The 27,535-nt window shown below is 36.7% G+C and overlaps 1 protein-coding gene across 1 annotated transcript in view; it reads left to right on the top strand.

Moving 5' to 3' along the window:
- Positions 1-27,535, top strand: part of LOC139430654 (ankyrin repeat domain family member sosondowah) — a 75,601-nt gene that overhangs the window by 17,511 nt on the left and 30,555 nt on the right. Inside the window, exons 3-4 of the mRNA XM_071197847.1 lie at positions 12,377-12,412; positions 12,915-13,019. Of these exons, the coding sequence (XP_071053948.1) occupies positions 12,377-12,412; positions 12,915-13,019 (141 nt within the window). The remainder of the gene's footprint in view (positions 1-12,376; positions 12,413-12,914; positions 13,020-27,535) is intronic.

The following is a 27,535-nucleotide window of genomic DNA, read 5'->3' as shown; positions in this document are numbered from 1 at the left end:
CCCGGGACAGAGCTATAAGTTTTGAACGAGTGAAGAAAAAAATTTGAAAATTTGGGTATTAATAAAGAGTCGTAAAAACTACATTCTTAGATAGTTTAGAACTTCCATGCAATGTGGAGTTTTTTTTAGGGGATGACCACCCCTGCATTTAAATTTTTAAATAGCAACCCCTGTCGAGTTGTACCTTATTTTAAAGGTAATTAAAAGAGAACCACAACCCCATAAACCAAAACCCGATATCTTAATTCTTTCAAGAATAATGAGGAGATGACTACCAAATGGGAAAATAAAATGCTTTCATGTTTTTTTGCACGTTTATTACGATTTTTATAACAAATGTTCAAATTGTCTACCGTCTTCGGTCTCGCAATAACCCAAACGCTCATAAATGGAATTTTGAACCATCACGAGCATATCCCTAGTGATTGGAATGACGAAAATCCACGTTTAATAAGAGAAGATCATACTCAGAGATTACAGAAAATTAATGTATGGGCTGGTATTATGGGAGAGAACGTAATTGGTCCATTTTTTATTGATGAAAATTTGTACGGAGACAGATATCTGCAACTGTTTGAAAATCAAGTGGTTCCAAGTGTATGTGCCGTATACCCTAATGGTATTGACGATAAGTGGTTCCAAAAAGATGGTGTTCCTCCACATTTTAGTCGCGCAGTCCGAGACTTTTTAAGCCGCACGTTTCCAAACCGTTGAATTGGTAGAACAGGTGAGATTGAGTGGCCACCACGATCTCCTGATCTAACACCACTGGATTTTTTCTGTTGGGGGTTTCTGAAAAGTAGAGTTTATGCAACCAAACTAGAATCAATAAATGATTTGAAAAATCTCATATTTGAAGAAACCACCAATATCACTAGGGATATGCGATGGTTTATGAGCGTTTGGGTCATTGCGAGACCGAAGAAGGTCCTAATTTGAACGTTTGTTATAAAAATCGTAATAAACTTGCAAAAAAAAAATGAAAACACTTTATTTCCCCATTTGGTAGTCATTTGGTGGTTTTGATTTATGGGGTTGTGTTTCTTTTTCCATTGCCTTTAAAATAAGGTAAAACTCGATAGGGGTTGCTATTTAAAAATGTAGGGGTGGTTATCCCCTAAAAAAACTCCACATTGAATGGAAGTTCTAAACTATCTAAGAATGTAGTTTTTATGACTCTTTAGTGATCCCCAAATTTTCAAATATTTTTCTTCACTCGTTCAAAACTTACAGCTCCGTCCCGGGAGTTTTGGGAAACTCTGTATAAATAATATACCACATTCGATACAAGAATGATTTACAAAAGAAAAATATAATAATAATAAATATACAAAAATAAGACAAAATATTATAAAAGAAACTTAATTTAGTTATTAATAAAAAAGCCCGAACATATAGGCGGAGTTCAGGTCAACTCTAATCTTCCACTCAACCTAACAGAAAGAAATACCATAAAAAACAACAAAACAAAAGAGAAAAAAGGATACTAATACCAATTGCAAGGAAATACCGTCACCCACCCATCACCCAACACTTCAATGCTCTTTTAAATCGGTTCAGGGGTCGTCCAATCAGGTGCTGAGGCAAATTATTGTATATTATGGCGTATATCTGATAAGAAAAACACCCTTTGAAAAAATCTGTCCGGTGGGAAGGAGGTGTTAGTCTACCCCTGAAGCGAATATTAACATTATGTACAGGGTAGGCAAATTTGGGTGTTATTATAGGCTATCTCAGAAACTATAAGAGATACGAAAAAAGTAGGTGCCATGTCCCGGTCTCTTTTTTCGAGACTAACCCAATCTCGCAAACACCAAACGTCTATCTTCTTTTGTTTTTAAGTTATAGCCAAAAAGTCAAATATTCGTGATTTCAAAAATGCTTATATTTTGTTTATTTTTGAAATTAGAGAAATGGGGTTGACACATTCTTAAGACACTTTTTAAGTAGAATATACTGCTGTTGAAAAATTTTAAAAATATTTGATGATTTTTGAGATTCAACACAAAGTTGTATTTTTTTTAATACAAATTATAGTAGATTATGGTGTTACTGAAAAGAGCATATTTTTAGCTTTCCAATGATCTGTTGCACGCATGGTGTATTTGGGGAAAATAAGCGTTATTTTTTAATTCTCAAATATTAAAGATTAATATTCAAAATTTTAATTATAGTAGGCGAGGAAAACATTAAATGCCACTTAGTTACTATAGTAACGTGAGTTTACTGATCATTTGATTCATAAATTCTTCGAAACGAGTTTCCAGCTTAAAAATTCCCCATTATCTTTAAATACATAAAGCGATAAAATTAAAAAATGATTCTTTAAAAATGATAGACAAGGCTCCATATCCCATAACAACATCGTTTCAATGGAAAGTCCGCTGGTTGGGGAAAACTGGGAACATACTACCAAAGATTTCATTCGTTGATACCCAACTGTTCTAACCTTACAACCAGTAAGTTTAGTAGAAAAAGATGACACAGTCTGTGACTGTTTAGTTCCTGAAGTTGTTTATATTTAATTATTCATTAATTAATACGTTTCTTGTATTTTTAATAAACAAACTTTATCTACAAATCATTTTTTATTGGTGAACAAAATCAGGGATAATACACTGAGAAATGGAATTATTGGAAAGCTATAAATATGCTCTTTTCATTAACATCATAATCAAGTATAGTTTGTATTTAAAAAAATACAACTTTGTGTTGTATCTTAAAAATCATCAAATATTTTTAAAATTTTTCAACGGCAGTATATTCTACTTAAAAAAGTGTCTTAAAAACGTATCAACCCCATTTCTCTAATTTCAAAAATAAACGAAATATGAGCATTTTTTGAAATCACGAAAATTTGACTTTTTGGCTATTACTTAAAAACAAAAGAACATAGAGGTTTGGTGTTTGCGGGATTGGGTTAGTCTCGAAAGAAGAGACCGGGACATGGCACCTACTTTTTTCGTATCTCTTATAGTTTCTGAGATAGCCTATAATAACACCCAAATTGGCCCACCCTGTACATTCGTTCTGAATTTAATCCTATCGTACTGTGATAACCGTTGATGGTTATTTGAATAAATTAAATATTAGATGGTGATAGAATTTAAAGATTGTTTCATTATAACGTTTTATTTATTCATTCTTACTCTACGATTACATATACTAGACTGAAATTTTAAAACTTAATATTATTCTAATTAAATATAAAGTAATAAGCAAGTTCAACATTTTTATCGAATGTCCTCAATTCGTAGGTGCAATGCACCTTCGAATTGCACGCATCGATATTTATCGATTTAAATTTCGTAATCATTTTCTGTATTCCATTACATCTTCATCCCTTTTTTTTTGAAAAAATTATGATCTTATTAGTTTATCTTTAATCTGTTTTTCTTTATTATCTCCTTAATAACTATTGTTTTATATTTAATTTTCACTTAAATCACTTAATTTTAATTTTATTTGTCTTCACTTGAAATATTTTTTCACTCGATTTTTATGCACTGTAACTAATTTATTGTTTATTTTCAATGTCACATTTGGAGTGTTTTCTTTAATTACTTTAAACGGACCTTTGAACAGTTTGTCTAATTTATTTGTTGATTCATTTTTTAATAGTAACTTCTACAGGTATAAGTCATCGTCAATACGATCTTCTTGTATGTCATCTTCGTACGTTTCGTAATTTGTTTCAGCATAACAACATCTACATTTTTTTCGACTTCAGCAGCCTCTTCTAAAGCAAGCTGCAGAATGCGATAGGATTTACCTTGAAACATCTTAGGAAGGCCTAAACATATTTTTTTATTCAAAATGAATTCACAAAAGTACTTATCAAAAACGACTAATTGTACACAATGTGTACATTAGTGTTTACAGTTAATATTGTGGTTATGATTTTTAGATAATATGTTTAGTTGAAATAATAATTATTACTTACCAAATAACAAAATTTAACAAAAGAATTCACTAAAAATACTTCAAGAGTGAAATACCACAAATATGTTATAATTACTTTAAAAGATGGATTTGTTTGAAACAGTACGAATTTATATGAAATTCGCAAAATAGATTTTGTGATTTTTTCGGGTACAGCAACCTTTCTAAAACTAGTTTTTGTACTTATATGAGTATATTAGGATCAAATGGGTTAAGAGACGCATTTCTAAACTTGATCAAGATCTTTATTTTATATTATTATGAACCTTAAGACTCAAACTAACAACATTACAAAACACAAATAGAATAAATTAATCATTTGCTAATTGTATGAAATAGGCTAAAGTATGAAATAGTAGTTGCTAACATTTGTGTGACGTCATGAACGGATCTTCGAACTGTTCTCAGGATGCAACAGTCCTCTTAGAATTCTACCATCCTTGATATAAATATAAAGTCAAACAGTTTAAATTGCAAATTTAAATTTTTCATTTAATGGACTTTTGGCTGTAACGGACAGTCCATTCCCCATATTAGTCCGTTATATCGAGGTTTTACTGTACTGAAATAATTCGAATAAATACTTAAACCTTTTTTCCAAACGTATATGAGTATATAAATTCTTTAGAATTGACTTTACCGTTTCTTAAGTGCTTCCCAGATCGTATGGTCCCCGCGATGGGGCCAGCGTAGAGTTGCGTGCGTAATAAATAAGAAGATAACTCAAATTATGACTGTCATGACACGGGACGGCAATACGATACTTGTAAATCATACGCGCGTTGTTTTTTTTAACTATTTCCCCCCGACGACGACGACGACGCGCACACGTACACAGAGGGAGAAACATATTTCAGCGTCGCTGATAGAATCTGTTGGCCGTATGCATATTAAAAAAAAACAACGGGGAAAAAAGCCGGCGCCCCGTACGCATAACCGCGGTTCTTTAATTCGTATTTGTTTCGTGCCATGGCCACGAAGTGAGTTACAGACTGCACGTATTACACCTAAAAAGGAAACCAAAGCACGACGGATTTCGCCTGTCTAATCTGAAAATACTGGCCAACCCCCGGACACATGTAGGTGTCAATACGTTACTTAACGCCTGTCGTTCGCTGTGCGCATATTTGCGTTTCTTTTCCTCGTTGTTGCCGTGAATATATTCCGCGGCGAAATGACCCGTTTCCGTCACTTGTCAAGCCGCACGTGTCGCGGTCATAAATTCGTCGCATTTTAATTGTAGACTCTATACGGGGCGTCGCGGCCGTATTTTTTCGTCGCGTCCCTTATATGCAAATTAACAAACCGGCGCATAATTTGTAATTTCCTAGAACACCGACGCGCGGTCATATTTCGTACTTTAATCGGTTCGCCGGCACCTCGCCGTCCCGTTATTATTGTTATTAGGTTCACGCCACCGGTAACACAGCAGGTTATAGCGATCCATCGAAACTGCATCCTTGACGCTCTTTGCATGAAAACTATAAATCGATTGAACTATTTTTAAACAACATTCTGCTATTATGCTAATATGCTTCTATTTAAAAAAATTTTGTTAGATTACCAATTTCAATGTATTATGTTTGCAGGAGTGGAAAGATTCAAATGTCAGTAAAGCAAACTCTAGGAATTGATTTCAAATGGTATAGAATTATCTTTTAAATGCCAGAGTAGCATTCCTGTATCATTCCGCCCCCGTTGGCTGTGCACGAACGGCGGAAGTCCGTGTGAAAATTCCGTCCTGGGCGCCAGCCCGCCGTGGGGCCCAGCAACGGCGTCGGGTCGCGGCCCAGCGGGCCACCGCGCACCGATGTTATCTCCCTTGTCGATCTCCATTGTGTCGTACCAATAACATCTACTAAATTGAAAAGATTATAAAATCAATTGCGGTCTGCAGGTGACAGTGCACGATTGTAGTGACGCGCGTAGCGGCGCGCGTCGGTAATGAAAAATTATGTTCTTATCTCTTCGGGCCGCTTCCAGCAGGCGTTCGCCGCCGTCCGAACGTGCGTCCGTCGGGGGCCGCGGGTGGTACAGCGCCTCTGTCACACAACGGCGGGAGAGCCGATTGCAACATTTTTACGTCCTGTAAAAATTCGAATTTATATGTCCGAAGATGCGTCGGCGCCGAACCCGACCGGCCGTCTGACAGGTGATTTACGGTCTCAAAAACCTTCAGAGACCTTCACCGTTTTTTCCCCAAGATTCGAATTACCAACTAACACTTTCACAAAACCCAACATTTATCTCAAACACCTTTTAAATATTTTTAGAAGGGCTGATTTGTGCAAAATTTATATCGCGTGGCGAAACATTAATGATAGGTCGGACTAACGCGGTGTTTTCGTACAACATCGGCCAACACTTCCTTCCATATTTTACTCGCTAACGAAACACGGAACGCAAATTCGCGTCGCGAAATTGAATTTGCATGCGGAACATATCGATGTCCCGCGCCGTTTCCTTCATTATGCACCGTAGATTTCGACACGAACCCGATCCTGCTCACGCTACAACGAAGCGCGACTTTTCGTCGGTTCGCGACGGAAACTTCCTGGTTTACTTTTAATTTGGGACGCGGCGAAGGGGACCAATTAAAATAAAACTTGTAATTATCGTGAATAAATCAATTGCGCGGACGAGTGGACGGACATGATGTACGAGCACCGGCGAGCGCGCGAAGAAAAAACTCGACCATAAATACGGGACGCGTCAAAACACGCAGTTAATGAGCAATATATAGCGACTTTTTTATATCACCTCAGAATTTATGGTGAGCGCCGTACTTTAGCAAATGCACTCGGGCGTTTGAGGGATCTACTCGCGCCTCTATTAATATTCGTGTATGTATGAAGTATGTGGATTCTCGTGTCAGCTCTAATTTACTCCTTTCGGGAATGTATGTACGACGAAAATAATTCAATCAAAATATAAGGATGTCATATAAATGACAATTTTTTTACTTTCTTGCACAGATGAAGGAAGTATATAAATAGAAAGTATTGTATTATCATAGAAAATTTTGACCACGAGGTTTTGATTCATCCATACTTCTGTGACTTCCTAAATAATTTCGATTAAGCTTGGCATGCCTGTGTGTGAATATGGTAACTTTATAATATAATACAATAAGTAGCCTGAAAGATAACTTTGATGAAATTTAATGTCACTTATAGTATGAGTTGTGGAAATGAAAGATATGATGCATATATTACATGATATTGGCTGTGCTTATATTAATATTATGATAATGATGTAATATAGTATATGAACTGTGGTAATCGTATATTGCGTTGAGATATGATGAATAATATCTGACGTGAGTAAAATCGGTATGATATAAGTTATGATCTTATTCATAGTGATATATGTTAAATATATTTAATATCATTTGCCCTAAGATAATACGGTGTGGTATGATGGCTGCGGTGTTTAGTTACGATAAGATATGATTTAATTATGATATGATATTTAGCAGTAAAATGAGTATGATACTTTAAAAGCTTATATTTCCGTGTACATAACAACATATCATAACAATTTGTAATATGTTATTTGTTTGATATGGAATAGTTTTGAGTTAATAGGTTTCGAAAAAATATTTATCAGATAAAAACATATACTGTGACTTGAGGCGTAATTTAATAAGAGGGTGGAAGTATTGGTTGTACAACGTTAAGAATTAAGTTTAATTATTGGAAAATCAACCAAAAATGGGAAGGAATTGAAAACCTCCTTTAATTGAACCAAGCTTTCGATACTTATTATAATCTTCTTTAGGGTACGCTACAAGAAATGGGAACATTACGGGAATGTGTTGTACCTTGGACCATTTTATTTCTAAAGCTAATATTTCAAAATTTTTTAGTTATTAATTAAATGTCTTGGTTTAAATCGATTCTGTAATGCTTAAACTGATAAAATTTTATAGTCGCAATCGCAAATTACTAAAATTCTTCAAAAGGAAAAATGTGAATTGATCCAAGGTACAATACAGGATTGTACCTTGAACCAACGTTGAATGTACCTTGGACCAATTAGTAACTACACCTAATTTTATTTATCTATACTATTATTAACAATAATAAATAGATAATAAATTATCAACAGGATAGAAATAATCTTTGAAAGTATTTCATAGATATATTTTTAATTACAAAACATTGTATTGACTGAAGTCAATACAAAAGGAGTGGGAAAACGAACCAGTACACTATTACTATCAATAAAAGAAACATCTTCATCGTTGAGAACAAAGTTTCGAGCTGCTTTTGTGCCAACTATTTTTTTGTGAAATTGCACGTTGTACCCTTCATCAATTTTATTAACTATTCTGGCCACAAAATGTTTTTTCGACTTTTCAGTTGCTAGTTGTACTAGTACATAATCTTTTTCTTGAATAGAGCAGTTGTTTACGACTTTCATCTGATGAAGACTGACAAAGCTGAATATTTTCGTAACTTTCCTCTTCACTACGTTCTTTCTTGTTTATCTTTAAAACTTTTTTGAATTTTACTGCTTCTCTAGCAATTTTTCTTTTAACATTTTTTTAGCAATTTTTTTATTCTGTTCAACTTCCTTTAACATCATTTTTGCTTTAATTAATTTTGATTATTCTTCCCTTTCTTCTATCTCTGTTTTGTTTCTTTCTGGGAGCTGCTTTAGAGAATGGTCTAATTACTTTGGGAGATATCAAGAAATGCTCGTTGGCAATCGATTGATTTTTTTCTACATAAATTACTTGATTAATTCCTCCGTTCTCGACAGATTCGTTCATGGATTCTTCTTCATTACTTCTGACTTGGATACCTTCATCGTTAACAGGTAAGAGTTTGATAGTGTGTTGACTTGTGGACGGTTGACACAACTCGTTTTTTGCTTCCTTAGGGCTTTTTTTTTTTCTTAGGAATTCTTTTTGAATTTTTAATTGTAAAAGCTTTCGCAAAAGCAATACCGATTATTTCGGAAGCATCGTAAATTCCAATAGGTTTGCCTGCATTATTTTCAACCACTGGTTTGAAGCTTGGTTGTAATTAGTTAAGTAATAAGGTACACGTTTGTTAGATGTACCTTGGACTGGTCCACAGTACAAATATGTTATTGGTCTAAGGTACACACTTGGTAACATTTTTCAAAACTTGTTCCTGTTTTATTAGATTATGTTTACAAGCATCTTCGTTGGTTTTAAATCAAAGAGAACTGAACACAGAACCTACCTGACCAAAAATTTTTAACTCAGCTCTTAATGTAGATTCCAAATACTTTAATCAAGCATAAAAATTTACTTTATGATACTAAAAACGTTAAAAATAATGGGAGTTCCAAACCTTCAAGTGGAGTAAATATTAATTAAGTTTGTAGATTCTTGTTTTATAAGTAAAATTACTACCTGTCCAAGGCACATTCGATCCAATGTACAACGCATTCCCCTACTATAAATCCAGCTAAACAACCAAATGACTTACATTTAGAGATTAAGAAAGTAAGAAATACATTGATGGTAACTTAAAAAATCGTGTAGTTTACTGTGAGTAATGATGCAATAATAGTATATGAGTTCCTAGTATATGAGTGTAATATAGTATATGAACTCGGGTAATGAAATGGGTGGCGAGACAAATGAATGTGATATTATTAGGATGTGTAAAATGCGAGGTGTCATGCGATATATAATATGAAATAATTATTATTTCAGTGTAATTTACTGTTCTCACTTTACTCGTTCAGCACAATCATTTTGTTCGGAAGTGCAGAAATGGATAAGTTACCGAACCTTTTTTATTGCATATTACGCCAGTAGCATTCCGATCAAGGAGGCAGTTGTTTACATGGTCACGTGTGTTAATTTTGTTTTTGCAGCTATCAACCAAGGTCTTCACAGCTTTTACTTCTTGTAGCTTATGAAAATCGATTTGATTCTTTGAAAAAAAGATTTTTGTTAGTTTACTGTTTAAAGGATTATCGAATTCTTTTTCCAAAAATATGGTACACATCCGGATTACAAACTTTCTTAAATAACAATATAACCGTAGTTTCCGATTTCTGCATAGGCTGCTACTATTCTGCAGCCACCTTAGCAGAACAGGTTTATGTTCAAATCAACGATACCCACCCCCACAATAACGGTCAACGATTTTTAACTTATGTATAGCAATAACTGCTTTCAACCTTTATCTGGTTCATTTTTATCTTCTTTCTGTGTTGAATAACTTCTTCACCAACAATAAGACTTGATTTTTTATTTCAATTAGACGGTCGGATTCTCCCGTTCTATATCAGTTCTGAGCTGAGGTTGTATATCGGCCAAACTGAATTAATCAAAATCAATGCTACCTCGTCTATATCTAGACAGTAATTTCAGATGTAGAAAAAGGTGTAAATTGTAATCCTAACTAAATAATTTTTGTTAAAATACACCATGAAATCCGAGCTGATATATGGACAAAAAAATGGTGTTCACGGATTTCTTGTTTGCATCCCCAGTTCTTTTGAGTTGTTTCGACAAATTGTTTTGTGAGGGCTCCATATCGAAAAACAGCATCTTTTTAGTAAATACTTTCAAAACTATGTGAACATCTCTTTTCCCCAAGACTTAGAGCTGACTCTTGCGCAAGGCTATTCTACAGAAAACCTTTTTTATGTTATTTACAATTACCGTTGGCTGACTACCAACAACGATTCCAAACAAGTCCACATTCTTTATGTCCACCGTTGTGGTTCTTTAGTTTCACTGACTGCGCGACGTCTTTTTTGAATATTGATGTATCTTCTGTAATTTCCTGTAGTAATATCCGCATCACCTTGGTACATAGCACCACATCTAATAGTATCTTCCGGAAGTAATTTTATTTGAGGAGATTATGTTAGACGAAAGGCAATATTTCAGCAGACTACCTGTCATTCTAACTGCTATCTCAATGAAAGCAAGATTCTGTTAAATGAGTTGCCATGGTACTTTCTGGTATGTTGTACCAGAAATGCAGGAATCGCAAATTCGGCGTTTCGTGATCATAGAAATTATTACAAACACACAGACCTAGTATAGTCTTTCAATATTCAGCTTGGAATTCTTCCTATAACGCCAAATATTAATCTAATACGATAACTTTCTTTTTGTGGAGAATATTCTGCAACTAGATATTTCATGAGATTGTTTCTTTTTCATTATTCCTCAACACCAGGTTACTTAGGAAGCAACTCTCCATTAAAAGCCACTTATGTAACCATACAGTCAATATTGAATCTTTCACCTGGAATTTTAATCATTTGAGAGCTGCTGAGGTTGTTCATAATATCTGCTTCGTGACTAACAGTCTTAGGAGTTTTCTTGTTATAGTTCGTTTCTATTGATCCCATTCATTTGTTGAGCCAACAGATTTCTAGTTGTGACTCTGTTATTATTTCTTGCCTTAAATAAATTGCTGTCATGATAGGCTGAATGTGGAGCCACCTGGCTAGTCATTGTTATGCTAATTGAATCAATTATATTAACTACATAATATGCGATTATATCACAAGACCAATTTTAAATTGGTAGTTTAGATGAAAGATTAGTGACGCGATAATTCCGATTAATAATTAAAGAACTTGTTTTTTCTTTACTTCCGCATTTAGGAACTATATAAAGAGAAAATAATTGTGCAAACTTCTATATTACTGGATTTCAACTGCACCTGAATTCTTTTTGAGTATTTATAGTAATAGACCTGTGTGTGTATGTATGTAAGTATGTTACCATAAACTGGATATATGAAAAACTCGATTAGTTGTAGTGACAAAATTTGTTAATGGTTTATAAATCTATACTACATTTTACAAATGTTTTTAGTTAATACCACATAGAAAGGTGAGAATGTTTAGTATAGGCCACTCGAGTTGATTTGATTTCGTTGTAGAAATTTAGTAAGATATAATTTAAAAATAAACTTTTCACTTAAAATTGAATATGCATAGAAACCCAATTAACTAACCAAGTAATTGATTTAGATAATTGTACTTTCTAACCAAAGGAAGTGTGTGCCAGTTGGGTACACGTACGGGGGGGACCTGTTCGATTTACGATCTCGATTAAACTAAACGTGGTCGGGACCACCACAATCCGCCCAATCGGCCGGACAATGGACCGAGCCGGCCGTCTAGTTTGGCATTAATCAAGTCATTACCGTCTCGGCGATTATATAAGTCAGGGTTACAAGTGATTTCCGACCGAACAGCCGTCTGTCCGCGGAGCCCCGAAACGGGGCGCGGCCGATCTCGGACCCGTCGGTGACGCTATAAAATCCATTACCGCAGCGACAGACAAATTACCTGGACGTCTCGTGTAATTCGTTAATAAAAACGGCGTGACTGGGCCGTTTAAGTTGGCGATGTTATCGCCTGGCGCCCGCTAATTTATACACCGTGCCCTTTTGTTTAGTACTGTGTTTGTCTGCAGGGGGTCGACGAGGATGACGGCGCTGCGGTCATGCTGGTAAGTATCCTATCCTCAGACATCTTCCCGGCTCGATCCCAAGTATTGATGAAGTACTACAACTCCAATGCAAGAGTTCAATACTGATTGGCGCAGCAACTAATCAACTCAACCCAACCCCTATCAACATTTACATTACTTAGATTTCCTCTTGAACTCACTTCGATTCTATGCTCACCGGTTTTCCATCAATTCCTCTACGACATTTACTCGACTTCCTTTCTGCCATTTCAAATTAATTTCGCTTTCCTTCTTCGTCCAGAAACCCATAAACGGGGATGTTCCACCCATTGTATGTCTTCGCGGCGGCGACGATCCCGGTTACCTCTCTCCTAACCTCCTTTTACCTAAGAAAAGGAGACGATGGACGTGTCGCCGCACCGACGCCGGCGACCCGTTTTTATCGCTCTTTATTGCCGGCGCAAAAAAGCGGTTAGCGTCAATCAGTATCGAATGAGGACGGGCCGACAAGTCGTAAAATAGAGAATATACGCCGTTTCAGCTCGAGCCGAAGAGGAGGGCCGAATGGTACGTGACGGCCGCAAAGGGAGACTATCACCTCCTCGTGAAGCTGGCCTCCGAGGAACCGCGATTCGTCAAGCTCAAGGTAAGTTACAAAGCTCTAACAATAAGATAGATAAACCGAAAAGAACTCGAATTATGTTGAGATTTACTTCCTTGATTTTTTTTTGTGGTTCTTAAGAATCGCAAAACTTTTAACAGCTTTTTTAAAGGTTGTGTTATTGAAATTTCGATAAATTTTAAAACACCATAAAAGTTTACGTTCTCTTAAATCCGGTAGTTACCCTAAAACTAGCAAACTTTACGGTCTTGTTTTATATTTTTGCATTTGATGCGATGTAGCTTTAATGCCTAAAAATCGTTTTGTTTTTAATTTTATTGATTTTCGTTTTGGTAAAATAACGGGTTCGAAAAAGCAAGCATTTAAATGACATGGCTATCCGATAGCCATGTCGGATGGTCGCATGGTTGAAACGCACAGAAGCGAGTTATCCTGGGGGACTGGTCGACGAAGTAATTTACGAACTGGCCGGCTACTTAACTCTAATTAGAATACGGCCGAGTCGAGCTTGAGCGTATGACACTTGCGTATACGGTACCGCGTATCTTATATGCAAATTCGCACTGCGACGTTTAAGAGTTTAAGCTACCTGTGTTGGAGATAATTTTGTCACCTGATACGCTAACGGACCGGTTCTTCAACGTGTGAAAATGGCTTACGAATGGCGCATCTTTTTGCCGAGGACCTCTATCCTCCAACGTTGTGTGTATTAAATAACCACTACGACCATCGCGCTCCTTATTAGTATGTAGAGCGAGTGTGTACCGCACTTAGGAGATATATTATGCGATGGACGGACGCGGGGATATCGATTAAATTAATGGTTTTGCCTGTCACCCGGGAACACTAGGAAGTGTTCGTGTTTTGCTAATTAGATTATTACGGAACTGCTATCTGCGCAGACTAACAACATCCTGTTAAACTTACTATTTGAATAAAACGTATACATTCGATGAAAGCCACGTGTTACGGGAGTAATGGTTCTTAGTAAATCTTACATCCTCTCGAAACGGAAGATTCTACAAAAAATTTCACCACATTTGGAACGACGTTGTCTGCAAAACAAATACAAAGTAGCATTATTCCTTCTTCAGATTACCTTGGAAATTGTTCGTTACTATTTCTGACAATTCTTTGTTTCGTAGGATTTACCTGACTTGGAAACTAATTTGATCCTAAACATGTGGATACGTTTTATAATACAAGAATATTGTTCTACGCAAGCTTAACGAAGCTTAGAGTAGTAAGTAATTATCATACTGCGATATTATCTAACGAATAACAAAGGTTAGGTTTCAATTAATCTTTAGACGGCACGTGTCTTGCTAATTACGTGACTGTCTACCAACTAATAACACACCCAGCTAAAAATAAACAATGAGCAAGTACGCGTTAATAGACGTATCTATTATCCAATTGGTCGTTCGGTTTCCATTACCGCGCCATCAATAGCTTCTCCAGTCTCCATACAAAAGTCATCGTAGAATAACAAATTGCCTAGTGGAGGCCTAATCTGCACCAGACCAAGGAGATTATGTATTCAGCTATCCGAGACAAGATCAAGAGTTGTTGGCCGGCGTCTAATGGAATGACTCTGCAACTGCTCGCTCTCACAAAGAAGTACCCGTACGCGTGCACCACCCGTATATGTTTTACCTTACCTCTTAGCAAACTATTAGCTAACTATAAGAAAAATGCAGTAGGCGCCAAATATACTCAGATACCAATCGGGAGACGTACAAAAAGTGAAATGGGAGACGTATCAATCGCGACATCTTACCTGGCTTCCAAAAACGGACTTCGAGATTATTATCTATCTTGAAACGACTTAAAACAATAGGACTGTAAACAGAGTGTCCGTTGGAGATCGGTTTAAAAGAGGGCGGGCTCGCTAAATGCTAGCAAATGAGGCTTTCAACTTACCTGAACACAAAAACAGATTGATAACAATAGATTTAAAATATACTATATTATTAAACTAATTTATATATCGTTTTCAGCTACCGGTGTTGGCTCCTTATCGAAAGAAATACGTGCCGTGTTAGGGCATAATTGGAAACATAAAACGTGTATTTTTGATTAATTCAAAGAAAGGTCTCTTAAGTTCTTCAATATCTCTTTCTGTTGCGGTTGTCGTAAATTTATGTTTCGACATGGACTCGAATATATTTCATTACCTATGCACAAGATCGTGTTAAACGTAATTCGTGGATTTATGCCTTCTCGAATGTGGACCGGGGTCCATATTTATCGGGACCGAAGGGCTAAATTATATTTGTTTAGAGCCTGGGGAAGCCGCGAGCCGTTAATTCGCTAAACCGAGTCGTTAAGTGCACGGACCGGGCTAATGAATCACACACAGGGGTCGAATAAAATAAATTCGGGTCGTTTTTTTTTCGCCTGACCCGTCGGCGGCGGTGTCCCTTACGTCCGAAAAAAAAGGCGATATATCAGCTCCGGGTGATCGCCCACCTATGTCCGGGCCCCTTTACCATTCGGCTCGTAATTAAGATAATATATTATTGATCGTAATTAAAATCTATTTAGTGCGGGCTATTTCGAACTACCGGTTATAGCCCTACCGTTAAACCGACGAATATATAATACAAAGATCTTGATACATTGTAGAAGTAATTAAGATTATTTATGAATTTCTCTTAGTGGATAAAGAATGCTTACGCTGAAGCTAAATCAAATTTTCCATATGAAGCGGTAAATTTATTAAAATTCTTTGCTGCCAACACACTACCTAAAGAGTTATAATCCTTTTTCGGTAGTGAAAAGGGAATCTTGCTTAACCCGAATACTTTGTAAACTCTGCACAGCCAACAACTTTGCTGAGCTTCTACACTGGGCGTTCATCGTCCAAAGATTTATGTATTTACTTTATAATTATGTAGAATTTGATTGTAGCGATAAATCCCGTGGTAATTGGGAGGACGCCCCTGAGTGGATTTGCTTTCGCCCTGTGTGCCAGTAATGAGAATATTAATATTAATGTAAAAAACCGCTAGTCGATTTTGTTATTGATACTATGGACTGATTTATTTTTATTTTTACTTGCGCATATCTGACAATCTAAATAATTCTTTTTATAAAACTTGATTCGCTTTAACGCATTGATATCTTACTCGAAACCGTCTAATCAACGTGCTTTTAGTTAATCATCTAACCATGTTGGAAGTTCGCCGAATGGAATTTCTGTCCGATTCGGTTAATAAATTAGAAGTTCTTCGGAAGGACGCTACATATATGCGTGCACACCGGCGTTCGTAACGGCTCACGTACTTCAGCGATAATGTGCATGCGTGCGTGCGTCCATTCGGACAGGGCGAGGCGAGGCGCTACCAGAGAGCGCGGACCACCCGGGGGCCGCTGACGGCGGCTTACCGCGGTCTCCGTCCGCCAGACACGCGTGACACTTTGCGAACCCTCCGCCGCCCCCGCACTCTCCCGCCTCACCGCCTAACGATCCCGGTAAATCTCGCAAAGTGCCACTTAAACCTGATTTAGGGATTGTTAATTTCTTTCTTCCCTAATTAATTTAGCGGTAATTTCGACCTTAAATTTCCAATTCCGGCCCGCCGGCGACGTCTTAACGCTACCGTACGGTTAGCATATCCATTTTCAATCCATGCCAAAACGAAATACAAGAGGGAACGCAGAGAAATAATTTATCATGGAATTATTTTTTAAAAATAATACTAACTAAACATTTAATGGATCTTTCTGAACAATTAGTTGGAATATAATTAGGACAGCCCATAACCCAAATTTATCCAACATGAGGGGAGCGAAACGGAAGGAACCATCTCGCCGATGCACCGGAGGGCCGTGTCCACGCCTACCCCCGGGGAAACCTCGGGACAGCTGATTGCAGGGCCGTGTTTCATTAGCGATCCATGTACCGGTATCAATACTGCTATCGGGTCCACCAGGACGCGTGTAAATTAATGAACGTGCGCAGCACCCGTGCTACTACAGCTCGCCCGTTCGCTCACGACCCGGGGACGCGACGCAAAAAAGCCGTAATTTCAAAAATTAACTCTTCCGCCGCAGGGTCAGCTCTCGGTGCTCCGCAAAAGTTATAAATTGGGGACCGCAGCAGATCTCCCCCATAGTTACGAGGGAGGAACATAACTAAAATCGTTGATGAAATTCACACATTTCCTGGTTTATATGCGTAAATAAATAATTTTCAAAACTTAGTAGGGTAAATACACCGGTGTTTGACCTGTTAAGGATTTTTTAATGTCAGTGTTTGACCGAGCCATATTATTTTTCTTGTAGATCCTTCTGCCTTTACATAAAATGATCAAAATATGATCAAATACTCATCTGATTCATTTAAAGTTACTTACCCTACATATAAAATATAACATCATGAAGTAATATTTTTTTAAAATTAAAAATTAAAACAGTATTTCGCATTTAGTGTTTGACCACTTTGATTACATTACTTGACCAATAATATCTAGTCTTTGACCTTAAAACCGTAAATGTTTGACCGATTCTTAATATAATACTGGCGCACGCACTGAATTCGAACGAGCATACAATAAATATACACTAAGCTGTATGAAATACAAACGGGCGAGAAGGTATCGCCCCAGATAAAAATATAAACATAATATTTATAAGTGGTACATTAGATGCGCGAGAGGGTCTCGTTCGAGATGCTTAAGTGGTTAAGAACATCTTTTAAAACAGGAGCAAAATGTTATTGACTTAACTTTTCACCCAAATTTTGTGTTTTCCAACTGGGTTTTTGTAACAGGAAAATCCCTATCTGCTGAATGAAACAACCATTCAACCAGTAGTTTTTCTTCATCAGAATTTAAAAACGCTGATGGGTCCATTTTCCTCTGCATTGGTGTTTTTCCTTTTTCTTTATAAATAAGAGTTGACTTTGGTACATTAAACATCTTGGCTGCTTTTACATAAGATAAACCCCTACTTCTTGCATCGAGAGCCTTTTGAAGATTTTTTTCACTATATTTAAACTTAGGCTTCGTTGTCATATTGGTACTGAAAAAAGTTAACCTGATGCATATTTGCTAAATTTTCCATATAGATTTTCCATTTTTTGATAATTGACCACTATAAGGTCAGTGTTTGACCAACCTTTTATCCTTTTAATTGTACAGATTGATTACTGCTTCAGTGTGTTCAATTACTTTTATTGTTATAAAAAAGATTTAAAAAAATAGAAAAGAACCCAACATTTACACTTATATTTATATTATGCTTAAATATTTATAAAAATTTAAAATCGGTTAAAAAACTCAGTGTTTCATCTGTTTGTGTCCTATAAATGACCAAAAGAAGAATCAGTAATTGGCCACATATTTAAACTGATTCTATCTTTCTTTTAAAGTATAAAAGTTTTGGTCAAATACTAAACAATTTAAAGGGAAAGATACAAGTTTTAAAAACAGGTATTACACATTTTTCCATTTTATTAATCAAATATAAGTACTTGTGAGATTAAAAACAACCAATTCGTCTAGTATTTGACCAATTGGTCAAACACTAATTTTTAATTAAATTTAGATAATTTTTTAATATAACCAATAGAAAACATTATTAAATCACTGGCAAACAAAAAAAAAACACCATACACGCAAAAACGGCTGAATAGTACTACCTTGTTTGGGCGAAAACATAAAAGTTACCAGTTAGCGCGAAATTAAACAACAAGAACTCAAGAACGGTCGTGGAGGATTTTGCGTAGTAGGGGGTGGAGAAGAGACTGGTGGCTATTCATGGATAGATTTATATTTTTTTAGATATTCCTTGGATCCTTATTTTTTACATTTTTTTACAAAAAGGGTCAAACACTGACCAACGCTCAATTGCTGGCGTTTTACCCTAATCTAATTATTAGAATCGTCAAAGATCTCACGGATGCCCATGATAATCATGAGAAATCTAAAATAATTTGTTGTAATCTGAGTCGCACCTTTGATACGGTGGATCATTCCATTTTGATGACCAAACTTCTTTATTATGGTATCAGACGAAGCATATCGACTCGGAGCCTGCAATATCTCCCAACTGTTGTTATACTAACTTTTCAGGAGAAGCTAATAATGGTTTGTTACACTTATTTTTATATTTATTTTGATTTTATGATACTTTTTAGTTATTATTATACACTTCATAATAAGAAATAAATTAAACACCCAATGGTGTCATTATTATATTTTTATTACGAGTTAAAAGGTATTGTATTTAAGTTAATGTAGCAGAGGATTTTTTGACTCAAGGCTAAAGAATCAAACTAAGACAGCAAAGTAAAAATAAACACTATCTTTATCTTTTTAATATGAAAGTAATAAACCTAATATAATTTAGTATTTGTAGTAAAAGCATAACGGAAAACAAAATGCTTAGTAAGGTAAATTGTCGTAAAAATGGTGGACATCTCTTGGTAGGGCTGACTTGAGATCCTGGAGATGTTTTTGCTCTCACAGGTAGATCTATCCACTCGGCATCTTAATCTAGTTTTACTTGAACTTTTGCATTGTCGTATTTTATTGTTTTTATATCGGTAACCGTCGGATCATCTTTTTGTCTGCCAGGGCGAATTGATGGGTATCTAAAATGTTCAGTCAAGGAAAAGTTGGAGAAAAAGCTGTATGGAAAATCCACGGCTTTATAAGGTTTAGGGGTTTGACGTGCTTCTCTGGTTATAGAAAGATTTTTTAATTTTCGTTCTATAGCTACATGTATAGAATCGCACTCCATAAAGGTGTGTCGTACTTTTTAATACTTTTGAAAAATGGTCACTTGGTGCTTTATAGAAAAGTTAAGAAGTGCATTAGCCATAACATTGTTGCGATTCTGATATGTATTTCCATCCGAGTAAATTATAATTGGTACATTGCTTGGAACACATTTTTTCTCCAGATAATCTAGTAGACACGAAACAAAAGTTGAAGCTTTTAGCTCCTTGTTTTGGTCTTATGAAAACCAATAACAGGTAGCGTTATGGGTTTACAGGTCATAAACTATAAAATTATGAGTACATAGTTTTGTTTTATAATAAAAAGCACCAGCTTCTAAATACAGGCTAATTTTACAGCCTGCAAATCTACACACAAAGCAATACATTCACCTTTCATAGCAAAGTTTTTGTCAAGTTCTTTTTCTTTACGTGCTCGGTCTTTTCTATTTCCATATTTAATGTATTCAGCTTCAGAAAGATTTCCAGTGTTGTATGAGCAACCAGTATTGCACTGATCTTTTTTGAGAGTGTATACTATACATCAATTTTTGTCTTTAAATCGTTGGTAGAGGTATTTTTTAGACAAAACCTGCAAATTGTTATCTTTACAATAAGTTCTATGCACTATGTTTCAAAAACAGTTTTGAGGAACTTTTCCTGGCATAGTGCGATGGTAGTTTGGGCAGTTCATCAAAAAACTTGTCCATATTTTGAGCATTTGAGGCTATGCAAGTTTGTACAGCTTGTAGTGGCTGTTGTTTACCCGTTCCTGCACTGTCGGTAGTTAGGAGGTATTGTGCGCAATAATAGCGTGAATATATTAGAAGGTATTGCATTAGACTGATTTAGAACTGTGATTGGTTACAGGCTAACAGATACAGGACTTTTGATTGATCCTGCATTAAACTGGAGTGATCATATTGATGTTTTGTGCAGGTGCCTAGCGAGTGCGGTATGTTACATACCATACTAAATAAATCCAATTTCACAATAAATTCACATGAATATAATACACGTAATAAGACATTGTTTGAGATATCCTCACATCGCTTAAGAGTGACGCAACAGGGAGTAGATTATCGCGGTGTCAAGTTCTATAACAAGTTGCCCTCGAATGTCAGAACTTTAAATCCTATCAAATTCAGCAAAACTGTTAATGAAGCTCTACTAAAAATATGCTTCTATACGTACTGATGAATATTTCAAGTGCAGCAGTATTTTCTATTAAGGCTTTTTCTTTTGTTTTTACTTTCATTTCTTTTTTGATATTTTTTCTTATTTGTTTTTTTTTCTTGGCATTTTTGTATTGTATGGACAAACGATTAACATAAAGATTACATTATTATAATTCAAATTTGTATTTTTATTATTTAATGTGTTTATTCTTGTATATTACTTGTCATATATCGTATATTAAGTACTTCACATAACATTATTGTCAACGAATGACGAAGCGATATTTTTCAATTAACAAACGGCTAGGCAGAGGCCCCTCGTTCGAAGAAGTCGTGATTGCGGACCGTTACGAACGAAAATCGACGAAAACGAGGGCGAATTATTAATCGGTCGGTCATGATACGGCGGCGGGGCGAGCCAACCATTATTAGCCATAATAGAGGCACATTAAAGGCCGATGTAAACTTCGGGGCCATCATTTAGTCATGACGCAAAAGGGACGAACGGGCGACAAAAAAATGTAGTACGCACAACTCCCACCGACAGTGAAAGTAGTAATAAAGTGCCTCCATAAAAACGAACGGGGAAAGATATCAAAACTGATAGCGCGCATATGCCCTGTAAATTATGGAGGTTGACGGTAGTTGTACCGCTTGCGCAACGCAAACGCCGTTGCGTGCAGAAATCTGGGTCACTCATCGTCCTGCACGTGCGATTATAAAGAACCCAAATCCAGAATGGGCGTTACTGTGTCCGTTTCAAGCCTATACGGTTTTAAACGAAACACATTCTCCCTTATTTAAAGGGCTGGTAGTTGTTGCGGTCCGCCCAGATAACGGATATCTTGTTTCTTTGCGAAATGTCAGCAAACGTTTCCTAAATCGTGGTTGACGAGGGATACCAGCATTCTTTCGTCTAGCCATTGACTGCCATATTCAGTAAGCATTTGGCGCCGCGCCGAAGCCATTTGTAGATTCCGAGCCTGATACCAACTCTTATATCTTGGTATTCTAATTCCGAACCGTCCATGACGTAATTAATTACCTCTTAGTGAACGTCACCGACGACATATTTTCAAAACTCTTTGCCGCAGCTAAATTAAAGCAGTTGAAAGTTGTTGTTGTTGTTGGCGCACAGGAAACGTCTTTAGTCCCTAGGGTTTTTGGGGTCGTTCATATCCTTGGTGTCGTTATAGAAAAGTCACTTTACCTAAGTGGTCTTCACCAATAAACATGTCACTTTACAAATCGTTAAGCGGTAAACATATGTACGGGTTTTGGGAAGCGAGAGTTTTTGTGGTTCAAAATGTGCACTTGTACAGGATACACGTGTATCTTTTTGGCGGAAGTTATATACATATACGTTGAAATTTTCTGGTGTAAATACATAATTAAGAAAGCTTTGTTGTAGACAACAACTTGTAAATTTAAGTTGTGGATTTTGCGCCAACATTTCATCACTGTAATTTTAAAATGAAATTAATTCTTCATTATTTCAGTTTATTTGCGTTATTGGAGCTTGTTAAACACGACGCGACTCAGGCCACTAAGAATGGATTTGACTCATAAAAAACAAACTCTTTAGGTAGGCATATAAATTTTATTTTTATCCGCCCGGAAGAAATATCACTCGGCAACACTGGTCGTATAAACTTATATTTAGTTCGGGATAAGTCACCTTCCTTCCTTCTCCGGTTGAAGGATCGGGCGGATAGACGGTCACATTATTTACCCGGCAATAATCATAAAAATAACGTCACAGTAAACGCCGGAGTTCATTAAAAATGGTTCTGGAAAGCATAAACTCGGCTAAAGCGGTATCTCTCCGCACCCCACCCCAAGGTCCGACACATTTAGCGTCCTTCTGTCTCCCGAATATCCGTAATTAAGACGAAAATTATCTCATTAACATCCGGTGGTAACGTAATATGTTATTCCCTCCTCCGTGCTAAGAAGACTTGTATAGTGTGTGTAGAACGGGGGTGTTCAACCCTGATGGTGATATGTGTGACCCATAGTTTTGACACTTCTCGGAGTTTCGAAGAGCGTTCAAGGTTTAGAGCTGGGGCGACCAAATTTAGTAATCCATCTCACTTGGACTGTAAACGGATATCTCCGGCGCGCAACATATGTTAGAGATATGTCTAATTTATGTCATTTAGGCGCCGGGTCATTAAGAAGCGTATCTTGGGGGTCGAGTGTCGCGGATCTGTTGCTCGAGATGATTTATTAACTGCTGGTCGTGATGTGGCAATTTTATGGAGGATTCTTTCCCATTAAGTTATATTTCAATACGGTTTAGAAGTAAATAAATGACTTTAGATTTGTTGACATATTTTGAAACATTTTTGCAAGTAGTTAAGTCATTTAATACATTGAAACTTGTTTGTCGGTAAATAACAATTGTTAAATAATAAAAATATTTAAAATAACAGTTATTTTCCAACAAATTTAACATTACACATTTGTTATTGTGTTTGGTAGTCCTGTATCTCGACAGCAAAATAACTGAACCTATTAAGCGCTACAAGATTTCGCCGGGTGTCCAAAAATATACGTGGCACCTGCTCGATTTCGTCAGATAGACGCCCTGATACAAATTATAGAATGTGTTAAACCTGCCGAAACCTAATTTTCTTCAGATAAATAACCACTTTAGAACGTTTTTAGACCTTTAGAGCAAATTGATTTATATACCACTATGGTAGCACAATTTAAAATCGAAACATATAAATTACGCATGTGTGTATACGTAATAGACGGCGAGTGTCCATTCATTTTCCGACGATTTATGACGCCGGAGTTTCAACGTCAAGATATGCAAACAATCTCAGCTGTGGGCTGCAAATTAAGCCCAATCGCCTCCAGTTCTTACAACTCCATCTGTCCCAATTAGTACAATGATATCGTTATTATCGCTTCGGACGTACAATTGCGACTAAAATTGCTACCTGTGCCGCCTCCTTAACTATACTAAGTATTATTTGGACGCGAGATGCGACGTGACGATGCGGCCTAACATATGTTTCATGTGTTCGAACGTCGGTCATTTCTGCGGCATTTTAATGGCCACCGGTAGCCCGCGGGCCGGCTACTTCTTCACCTGTCATTGTTAAACCACCGACCACACGAGATGTTTAAGAGAAGAGGGCGTCGTTTTGAAAATAATCGCAATTGTTGTATTTTAATTTCTTGGGTTTTTAGGGATAACGTACAAAAAATTGAAAATGTTTGTGTCAATTCTCAGGCTAATCTCATCTCGAAAAGATCTCTCGTGGTCGTGAACGCACACATGTGCTTGCATCCACATACACTTGTGGACGTAGTAAGAGACAGGAAGGTTGTCCGCAATTTACCTCGGCTTCGCAAGAATAACACATTCTTCTTGCGGTGTATCAGATAGCGGCTGCGGCGGGCGCCCTCTCGGTCTCTCTCTTCGGTCGGGGGCTTTTAATTAAATTTACAATTAGCGTCCGACGTGCACCCACTAATTAATAAGGACTGGCAAATGCGGCCAGACCTACGGGAAAGCGGTACGGGGGGAAGCCGCCCCCGGGGGAACGAAACGTAAGACCGCGACGACGTCTTCTCGGATATGTTAATAGAGAGTAGCGGGCTCGGGCCGAAAGAGAAACCCGGGCTCGCTACTACATCTCCCGCTACTAATTGCATACAAATCAACGGGCTGAAAGAGGCCGCGAAATTTATGTTAAATATCTGCGAGATGCGATCTTAATCTGCCGTCTGAGAGGGGCCACGAGACGTCGCCGCCGACTTCGCAGACTGCCCAATCTCGGAATTGGATCGTTTGTTCTCATCGGAGACTGTTTCGTTTGGACTGCACTGTTTCGTTCACGTGCCCGCATGCATAATTCGCCTAAATGTATACTTGGAGGAGGCTAATTTTTGGACGGCATCGTTAACGATTGGGTTTCCAATCCGACTTTAAACCACAATGATGGCATATATTTTTGGTCAGAATAAACAACGTTTTTATATCGAGTTTATACAAGCACTACAAATTTGTTGACTTAACCCATTGCCTGTCTATATTAAACTACTGGTGTTTTTTTATAAAAACGTAAAGAAATGTTGTAATAAAAAAATAAAACAAAAATAATTATAATCCGTCGTTTATGTACCCAAGAACAGTAACTAGCATATAGGCACACCAGCCAGCGGTGGTATTTATGACTATGTAGGCACGTGAAGTTGCAGGTTGCAACTCCGCATTGTGGTTAAATAACGGCGTTGCCCTCTGGCGGTTGCCACGGTCGAACGCGATGCAGGACCGCGTTATGGGCAAATATAATTCACCCTGGTGGCTGGTATCGATTTATCGACAGTTTTGACTAATCTCTATTGTATCGGATTAAAAGCCGTTTGGTGTAAATTGTGCCACATTTAAGTGGTACTAAGTGGGCGCTATTAAACAGATGCACATTAATGTCGGCTATTAATTCGGTTGTAAATTAAAGAAACGCCATCCGCTCCGTGCTGGTTCCGCCGCGTGCGTTTTAATTTATTTGCCGAATTTGTATTAATTGTTCGCATTTTATTGCATTATTGTGCAATTGTGGGTTTAACTCGATAAACTGGATAACGTAATGTTTGTGTGGAAAATTTTCAAATAATATACCTAATTTGATTTCCGTTTAAAAATATAAAAATTTTAATTTTATTTTATTTTTCAATATTAACCTTTGACTTTAAATCGGTTAATTCAACATTTGGATGGTGAAGGGGGATTTTTGTGCTTAGTTATACGGCTAAAAGGGCATTTTGTAAATTCGTAACGCGCGGGACAGTTGCCGTAGGGAACGACGTAACAAAAAGAGCTTTGCAGGAGGTGGTAATGTGTCGCAGGGGAGCCCGGGGGTGCCCCCTGGCAGGAGATTTTCGAGTCGCACGCGTGTAGCCCCGTACAGATGTGTTCTGCATAAGTGCATTCTTGTAGGCTGTCAGAGCGACCCTGAGCCGGATCCTAAGTGCATTTACGTGTAGCCGTGATCCAAATATGCGAAAAATATAGCCTGCTTAGACATAATACGACACGAACGGAATCGATCACTGTGTTTTCCTGTCGGATGCGCTGTTGCGTTCGTGTTTATCTTCCTTGTTCGCATCTTCGCGTTACACTCGTTGAACTTACTAGTTCACAACAACTAAGATTCTGTCTAATAAGGGATCAAAGATTTTAACCTAGTTTGTCATGGTTTTGTTTTTAATGGATGGTTTGTTCCTCTATTTGTTTCCGACGGTACCAGCGGAACCGTGTCAATTACCTTGATGATGATTTTATCGAAGTTAAAAGTATTTTTACTAGAGAAGAAGTTTAAAACTAAAATCGATGTACAGTTTCCCAGTGGAAAGTGAAACCGATGATGGCGAGGCAACAACTGGATAGCGATTAATAAGCTTTGAACCATTTGATCGTACCCATTTGTGGTAGTGGACAGTGTCGCCGTTTCGGTACAATTGTACTGAATTCAGTACAATTTCATGAATAAAGTACGTGAAAGTAGCAATCCATTACAAAATTTTGTAATCGGTACAATTGTACTAAAATCAGTACATTTTTAGGAAATGCAGTACCACTTTTTTTGAATTTACCGTTTGTGATCTTTGAGCGTTTCAGCCGTGGAAAGTGTACTGCTTGCAAAACAATTAATCAAAAATTCATCGTGTCACCAATAAGCCCAGTGATAAACTAATACGTTTTACAAGTTTTATTTTACCTAAAAAAAGGTCATTTTCAGTACGAATTTTGATACAGTTATTTTCTTCGGTGCGGCAACAATGGTAGTGGAATCAATTAAGTTGTGCGTGAACAATTTTGTTTCATAACGAATCATAAAACTGTTGTTCAAATTGTCTTATGTTCAAATACCAAAAACAGTACTAGTTCACGGCGTTCGTTAAACTAGAATCCAAAATGCTCTAAAGTTTCTATTATTTTTTATATCATATGTCTGAAATATAATCTGAATTGCTTTTCAACGACATAAAGGCAAATATATAGAGATGGATAGATATTCCACTTAATTAGATATCAAATCAAAATTCTGGTGAATCTATGTAAATGTTAACTTTTCTTCTTATATTTGGTATCAGCAACATTGTAAGTATTTAGCAATACCATTGGGATCATGGAACCATTGTACGGCAATTAATAGTAGTAATCATAAAGTAGTTTGACTTTAGGATATACAGGGTGTCCCACAACGATTGTACAATACTGCATCAGCGTATTCTATGATCGAAAATAAACAAAAAAAGCCTAATAAACATAGATCAGAAAATGGACCATTTTCGAGATATTCAAAGATTTAGTTTCATAAGTTGATATTGTTAACATCATGAATTTAAATTTGTTTTTATAATAATTAAGTCGTTACTATGAAATAATACTTCACGAAATTATTATTTTACTATTTAATTTAATAAAACTATTAAGTATGGCTAAATTCTGCACAAGAAAACATTAACAAAACAACCGTTCACCGCATTTTAAGGGTGCAGTTGCTTTATCCTTATCATTACAACACCATTCAAGCTCTAACAGAAAATGATAGCGAAAAAAGAGGGATTTTTTGTAGGTGAGCCATATAGGAAGAAGGTAGTAAACGTCGACT

This window comes from Onthophagus taurus, chromosome 1 (assembly GCF_036711975.1).
Source record: "Onthophagus taurus isolate NC chromosome 1, IU_Otau_3.0, whole genome shotgun sequence".
Classification (NCBI taxonomy): Eukaryota; Metazoa; Arthropoda; class Insecta; order Coleoptera; family Scarabaeidae; genus Onthophagus; species Onthophagus taurus.
Note: the sequence above shows the minus strand (reverse complement) of the source record. Positions and strands in the feature narration are given on the sequence as shown.